This window comes from Adiantum capillus-veneris, chromosome 17 (genome assembly GCF_014529385.1).
Source record: "Adiantum capillus-veneris isolate H3 chromosome 17, ASM1452938v2, whole genome shotgun sequence".
Taxonomy (NCBI): domain Eukaryota; kingdom Viridiplantae; phylum Streptophyta; class Polypodiopsida; order Polypodiales; family Pteridaceae; genus Adiantum; species Adiantum capillus-veneris.
This window is the reverse complement of record NC_140947.1, coordinates 85,218,703-85,226,879: the sequence shown is the minus strand read 5'-3', so window position 1 is coordinate 85,226,879 and position 8,177 is coordinate 85,218,703. Positions and strand designations below refer to the sequence as shown.

General features: G+C 45.5%; 1 protein-coding gene across 1 annotated transcript; it reads left to right on the top strand.

The window, feature by feature from the left end:
• Positions 1-552: 552 nt before the first annotated feature.
• Positions 553-2,590, top strand: LOC147437614 (heavy metal-associated isoprenylated plant protein 45-like). Its single transcript, XM_086485974.1, has 4 exons — positions 553-712; positions 1,492-1,567; positions 1,701-1,771; positions 2,519-2,590. Exons 1-4 carry the CDS (start codon positions 704-706, stop codon positions 2,588-2,590), a joined length of 228 nt encoding a protein of 75 aa, XP_086342100.1. The 5' UTR covers positions 553-703.
• The last annotated feature ends 5,587 nt before the right edge of the window (positions 2,591-8,177 follow it).

Sequence of the window (8,177 nt, the reverse complement as noted above, 5' to 3'; positions counted from 1 at the left end):
TTGTCATTGCAAATTACCTGTCATAGGAAAAGACAAAAAGGTCGTAGTCTTGATGGGTGAGATGTTCCCCCTTTTTATGCTTCTTCTTCTTTTTAGGAGTAAAAATTCCAAAAGGGAGACCAATGAAAAGCGCAATATATATTGCACTTTGGGCCAATCACCTACATTCCAACCTCTCACACTGAAAGTGCAATGCTAGCATATTGCATGACATCTCACATGTGTGAGAGTGCATGGCATTTTGCATTGACATGCCTTGCTTTGCTTATTAGAGATAATTATGATTTCTTTGAGTTCAAGGTTGTGATGCGGGCACTTTTGGAGATGTGTCTCAATAAATTCAAGTGTGGTGGTGGCCAAGCTTATTTGCATTACAAGTACAAATTAATGGAGGTAGCCCAGTAGGTTTTAAAAAAGCTCTTATGGTCATGATGGCAAGGATCCCGTCCAAAAGGTGTGAAAAAGGAGCAATGAATGTGTGTGTGTGTGTTTTTTGTTTTTTGGGGTTTATTTTTTTTTTTTTGGGGGGGGGGGGGGGGGGGGTGTGTGTGTGTTGGTTTAATGGTAGAGGTGGATGATTGAGCGTGCAAGGAAAGCTAAGCCTACAAGAAGCCCAACCATCTCTCTCTTTTGTACTTGTAGCTTTGCAATGCTCAAACGCTAGGCAGCAACAGAAAGCGTTTTTCTTCATTCGACTCGAGTGATGGAAGAGGCAAGTTGGGGTGTGTGTGTGTGTGTGTGTGAGTGAGAGAGAGAGAGAGAGAGTGAGTGAGTGAGAGAGAGCAGCACTCCCACCTGAGGAATCCTTAGGCGCTCAACCCTTTCCCCAGCATGTCGATAGAACCAGCTCGAGTGCCGGAAGTACATTTTGTGTATGTGCATGCATGTTTGAGAGAGAGAGAGAGAGAGAGAGAGAGAGAGAGAGAGAGAGAGAGAGAGAGACACACTCCGCTATAACACTAGCTAACCCTGCTTGTGTGTGTGTGTGTGTCTGTGTGTGTGTGTGTGTGTGTGTCTCTCTTTTTGGTGCCTGTCGCGAATCGAGTTGCTCCCTCCGTGAGACTGCGAAAATGCCTTTCAGAGATTGGGCGCGTAGCCATGGTAAATTATGGCCCCAGCTGTGGCAAGCTCGTCGTCGTCATTGGAAACTAATTGTGCAAAAAGAAGCGTGCAAATAGTCATGGTGGCAAGGATCAAGAGGAGCTCTATTGTCAAGCGAGAGCTGGCAAAATTGCGCAAGGGGAAAGCTTAGGCTGATTCCATGCAATTTTGGCAAAGCTACACAAAGTTAGCTTTACGTCATCTATGCAGGACAAATTTTGCTATTTGCCGAGTGGAATTTTTTGCTAAACAAGAATGAGTCTCCTTGAAGTTGGACCCAAAAAAAAAGTGTGTGTGTGTGTGTGTGTGTGTGTGTGTGTGAGAGAGAGAGAGAGAGAGAGAGAGAGAGAGAGAGAGAACGCACCATCAAATCTTGTGGTCGAAAATCAGGTGGTGGAGCTGCGCGTGGCCATGGATTGCCCAGGATGTGAGCGCCGAATCAAAAGAGCTTTATACAACATAGAAGGTAACTACAGCCAGAGCAAGCATGTGTGTGTATGTGTGTGTGTGTGTGTGTGTGTGTGTGTGTGTGTGTGAGAGAGAGAGAGAGAGAGAGAGAGAGAGAGTGTGTGTGTGTCAAATTAGCTTGATGTAAGCAGGAGTTCACACGGTGAGCATAGACCGGGAGCTACAAAAGGTGGTGGTGAAGGGATTGGTGGACAGATGTGAGGTTCTCAGGAAAGTGAGGAAATCTCGCAAGGGTGCAGACTATTGGGTGGAGGACGCACCACCACCCCTTGAGCCAGGCGCACTCCAACCCTACTACTATAACCCTTATGCTAATAACTACTACTATAGCCACTATACTACACCACCTATCGAGCATATCACACACACTTATGCTCCTCCCTACACACATAGTGCATGCACTTGCAATGTTTGTGCCCCTTACCAAACCCATGGCTTCTACTACCATAACCCTTACTCTCACCAAGATACACCATCTATTGGCTCTTGCTCCCTTATGTAATAGAGAGATTTGAAAAGCTTTCCGCTTTCTCTCATGGCTCTTGTTGCTTACTTTTGTAAAGTTGTTCGACAAGGTCGATCCTACACTCACTTCTCTTGACTCTCTTTCCTTCCTCATGTGAAGTAGAGTTTTGTGATTTATTCAAGATGCAATTTGATCAACCCACTCGCCGAGCATCGCCCTAGTACACGATCCTTGCTACCGATATTGTATGCTTGATCTCCACATAGTTTTCTAGAACTTTAGATACATTGTCATCCAATTTTGTAAAGGTCAGAATGGTAAATTTCAAGATCTTCAAGTAATTAAACGAGATTTAACTATGATTCTCATGGCAATGGAATTTTATGAATTTTGTTCTTTAAGGATTTTACTATGGATCTTGGTATAAAGGGATTAATGCTATGCTCATGGCAATGGGAATTTTATGGATTTATGTTCTTGAAGGTTTTCGCTTTTGTGGTTGGCCTGTTGGTTATCTCAAGTAAGGAGCTTGTCTCCTTTATTTTGCTGAATTAAGGTAGAACTTGCTAAGGTTTTGGTAACCCCTCAAATCCCACTCAAACTTAGGGGTTCTCTATAAGTAAGTACTTAAGTGAGAGCTACTTACTATCTATAATCAACTTTCAAGCTGACTTCATGGACTTCATACTAGACTCATGGGGAGAGTGAGAGGAAAGGGTTTCCGACGATAGAACTCGTAAGCCTCTCCATGAAGCCCTCCTAGAGATTTTCTAGTGCCTTGAAAAAGGTAGGCATTGAGCTATTCTCTTGGAAGCCATTGTGCAGCTTGAGGATTCAAGAATGCCATTTAGGTGCAAGGGAAAAAGGAGAATTTCCACAAAAATTTGAGAAAAAACTCACACTCTCTCTCTCTCTCTCTCTCTCTCTCTCTCTCTCTCACACACACACACACACACACACGCACGCACGCACGTGCGCGTGCATGCACGCGCGCATTCAAACACACACACAAACTTGGCTTTCACCCATGTGGTGACAAATTGCAAATCACCATCGTTGATGCTTCTGCACATAAGTGAAAGAGAAAACAGCTAAATAAAGCGCTTCAAAACATTCTTCCTAGATGGTTGATTGAAGAGCATTGATTAGGTATTATCCCATGCACAAAGCCCCCTTCAAATAATTCCATTCCATCAAGAAGATATTGGGGCCCTCCAAGCCATTTGACACTCTCCTCAACGATTGGAGTTCTTGTCCCCTGTGTCATTTACAAAAAGTAGATGACTCCAAAAGCTCAACCACTTAATAAAGTTACTTTGCCAAGGAAAAGTTAAGTTTGTAAGAGGGAATTCCACCTATAAAACGTTTCTATTGACCCCAAATAAAGTGTGTGTGTGTGTGTGTGTGTGTGTGTGTGTGTGTGTGAGAGAGAGAGAGAGAGAGAGAGAGAGAGCACGTAGCTTCTATAAATATGCAAACTTTTAAGATAAGGACATGGTCATGCCATGGCTTAGTTTTCACGACAAGCTCTGACAACGGCTTTGCGGCGGCGGCTTTTGACCTCCTTAGTAGTGTCACTATACCTAAAAAGGAATAGCTACAAAACTATGCCGGTGAGCTTCAACGCTCACGTCTTCCTCTCTCTACCCGATGTAGCCTGTGCACCATCCCTGCACATGTCAGAATTGGTCGAGGCTTAGTGACCACTAAGCCTCGCGTGACCACCACCTAACATGTTTCTTTGAATCCAAAGGTCAATCACACATTCCTTTACAATTGCAGTAAACAGGCTCATACAGTGTTAGAAAAAAACCGGGGTCCTGTGTATTTTAACCGGTTGAAATCCTAAAATCCCGGTTAGATTTTGAGCTTGTCTTGAAGAAACCGGGGAAATTTTCACAAGTTTTAGTGTAGTTACCGGCAAAAGCTTCAAATTTTGACCTAAAAACTAGGAGAATTTCAGGTTTCCCATTATTTTCTTCGGTTAGGGAAAATGTTTTTTTCTAGCCGCCCTGATTCCTACAACACCTCTCTCTCTCTCTCTCTCTCTCTCTCTCTCTCTCTCTCTCTCTCTCTCTCATGCACATAACCGTAAAAAAGAATGCCTTTATTGGCATATAAGAGGTTTTATTACCCCAAAAAAAAAAAACGCACAAAATGTTTTTTAATGTGAAAATAAAGCATTTTGTGTTTTTCTTTCTTCAGTTGTCTCAATTCCTCCATTGCATTCTACAAGTCTTCATTTTTATCCACCTTTGCTTCCAAGTCTGCTGATATCCCACATTGCATTCCCACATTAGACTCCCTGATCTGCATCTTTTGGTTCTATCATCGTCCAAACAGAGTGCTTTGTTCCTTCAGCAACTTTCTTCAAGGGGATAGGCACACTGACCTTGCTCACATCTGCAACAAGCATTTTCCCTATTATGGTCTCACCTACGACTAGTGTTTCCTCCTTCAAACCTAGCTGCAACCCTACAGTGGTTACCTTCTCAGCTTTACTAGCCTTGACCAGGGAGATTCCCACTACAGCTCTCTCTCTTGTAAAGGGAAAGAGGAAACCTCGGATGGTGAAATGTCCAAGACATGTGCCTCTTCATTATGTGACCTATATCAGGTTGACTCAAAGAGCTAAAACACGTCTCTCTCTCTCTCTCTCTCTCTCTCTCTCTCTCTCTCTCTCTCTCTCTCTCTCATCACGCCATCTCTCTCTCTCTTTACCATGCTTTCGTTTAGGGTTTGCTGCTGTATTTTAGGGTTCGCGACCTGTATTTTAGGGCTCGCGACCTTTTTTTTTTTTTGGGGGGTTGTTGGACAGATCTGCGTTTTAGGGTTTGCTGCATTTTCTGCACTTTAGAAACATCAATCCTCTCTTCTCTCTCTCTCTCTCTCTCTCTCTCTCTCTCTCTCTCTCTCATGTCATCCCCAACCTCACCTATGGCAACAAGCAAACTCAAATATATGCTTCACTCCAAACGAATTTCCATCATTGAATTGGAAATGAAAGCATGGAGAAAAGAGATGGAAGATTGGAGGAACGCGAAGACCGTTTTCCTCCGAGAAAATGAAGAAAAGGAGAAGAGGTGGAAGGACGAGAAGGATCATCTTCTCAACAAGATCGCCACGTTGGAGAATAGCATTTTGGACCTCCACAAAGAAGTGTTGGAAACACGGTCAAAGAATGGGCTTGAAGAGGGGGAATTTCAGCCCTCTTTGAGGGAAGAAATTGACAACATCAATGAGGAGAAGAAGTCATGGGCCGCTGTCATATCCGAAACGCAAAAGAAAGTAGAGGAGGCCGAAAAATGGATTGAGGTTGCCAAGAAAGGGAAAGGTAAGGAAGCTCCTTGTACACCCACTCTTATCAACATGACCCTCGAAGAGGAACAAAGAAGGAGGATGCGGGCTCTACATGTGAGGGTAACCGGCCTCAAGGACATAAACAATGTGGAAAAAGAGGTCACAAGCCTCACATCAATGATGGGGGTGGAGAAGCCTTCACACACAAAGGCATGGAGAGTGGGCAAGAAGAGTGAGGGCCCCGGAGAATCTTCAAAGGAAAGAGCTCTCATACTACGCTTCCCTTCATTGGAAGAGAAGGAATTCTTGAGGAAGAGACCTACTCTCAAGAAGACAGGTATTTTCTTAGGCGATGACCTCACTCTCTCACAACTTGCGCATATGAGAGAAGTAATGCCCGAGATTCAAGCGGCAAGGGAGAAGGGGAAGATGGCCTTTTACAGAGATGGTCGGGTGGTGATTGTAGAGCGGCGCTCTACATGACGGTGCGAGACCTATGGGACCACATTGAGGATGGCGACTTGGAATTGTAATGGGTCTATGAGGTTGGATGTTGGTGCCTTTGAGGACAGTTTCAGAGACAAGGACATTGTTTTCTTTTCAGAGACTCACCAGGCCCCTGGCCAACTGTTGCCACATGTGGTGGGATACAAATGGGAGACAGCCCACAGAACAGTCACGAGATCTGAGCATGGGAGTAGAGGTTCAGGAGGAGTAGTGGTGTTGTTTAGGGAGGAGCTACAGCCACTACTACATATTGTACGGAGAGATGATCAGGCTAGATACATGTGGGTGAGGCTGAGAGCTGACACAGATCGATTTCTATATATTGCTATATGTTACTTCCCCCCCAGTACGTCAGTATATGCTGTATCCAGAGGGCAGTCGCCTTTCTCAATTCTAGACGATGATATATGGGAGTTTTCTAGGGATGGTGATATCATCCTCCTAGGAGACTTCAATGCTCGAACGGGCAACTGTCAGACAGTCTTCTACGACACTTCAGATGAGATGCTTAGAGAGATGGATGTGGGTGAGCTGGGGTTTGACACATGCTCACATGACAGAGAGCAGACTGAGTATGGGAGATGCCTCACGGAGATGACGACTACACATGGGCTAGCCATACTTAATGGCTTACAGCGGTTTCCTGGAGCAGCAGGCTTCACATGCTTTCCACACAGACATGGGGCCAGTACAGTGGACTATGTTATGACACAGCCGAGCTTTATTCCTTGTATTCAGGATTTCACAGTGGGAGCCAGACCAGTGGGCGTAGCAGTGGATCATGCTCTCTTGACACTGTCCGTATCTTTTCAGTTTAGTACAGCCCAGAAATCAGGAGGCAGGTCACACACCCGTTATACATTTACACCAGAGACTGACTCGGTTTATACAGAGGCAATCTGGGATCGTCTATGCACAGTTGCTCCAGGCCTCTCAGTAGAGGAGTGCACTACTTTACTCACTGAGACACTACATGATGCAGCATCAGAGGCATACCCACACACTCAACCGGATCGGAGGCGACATTCTGGGAGCATGCCCCAGAATAGTTGGTATGATGAGGAGTGCAGAGAGATGAGAGCCCAGCTTCAGAGGGATCTTCATTTAGGAGTCATCACCTACAGACAGTCGCGGATTGCTTTCCGGCGCCTTGTGCGAAAGAAGAAACGAGCTTACCTGGCCCAGATGGAGCGAGACTTGTATTAGTTGTTCTTGAGTAGAGACTCAGGCGAGGCATGGCGACTCTTCCATGAGCACTCCCCTCCCCCAGTGATTACTTCTCCTGATGTGTGGGGCCAGTATGCGACATCGTTATATACGGTTCCTGGGCAGGATCCCCTTCCAGATCCTACAGAGCCATGTCCACCTATGAGCACCTTCTTTACCACTGAGATGGTAAAGAGAGCCATTGACAGGATGAGGACCAGGAGGGCTTACGATCATGACGGTCTAGTAGCGGAGCACTTTATACATGCTAGGGATATGCTGATGGAGGTTCTTGCAGTGTTGTTCAATCGTGCCATGTGTGAGGGATTACCTGAGACTTGGAGGTTGTCTACTATTGTGCCTATATTCAAGGCAGGTGATCCTACAGAGCCTGGAAATTACCGCACTATTATGGTCGGACACACACTGGCACGATTGTATGCATCCATTATTGAGCAGCAGTTGAGTAACTGGGCAGAGGGTGAGGGTGTACGGGCAAAGGGACAGGCAGGTTTCAGGAGGGGTTTCTCCACTCTTGACCATATTCTGACACTCAGAGCTATCATTGAGGAGGGCAGGTCACATGGGAGACGGATTTATTGTAGCTTTGTGGATTTCCGCAAAGCATTTGACATGGTACCGAGAGCTCGACTGATGCGCAGAGTGCACGAGATGGGGGTGCCCACAGTGTTGATTTGGGGGATTATGGCTTTATACAGATCAATGATGGGACATGTACGCACCCCAGAGGGGATATCTGACTTAGTTCACTCCACTATCGGGGTGAAACAGGGTTGCCCATTGTCTCCTACTCTATTTGGTATGTATGTTGATGAGGTGTCTGATTACATTGACAGAGAGGGTGATAGAGGTGCCCAACTGGCAGGGACGTGGATCCCATTGTTGTTATATGCTGATGATATTGTCTTGATCTCTGACTCACCAGAGGGTATGCAGCGACAGTTGGATGCATTACACAGTTTTGCAGAGGATAGTGGATTGTCTGTAAACCTTGGTAAAACCAAGGTCATGGTGTTTAACACCACACCGCAGTGGATCAGGAGATCGGCACCGACCTTCACGTATGGTCAAGAGATTGTGGAGTATACAGATGCATACACTTACCTTG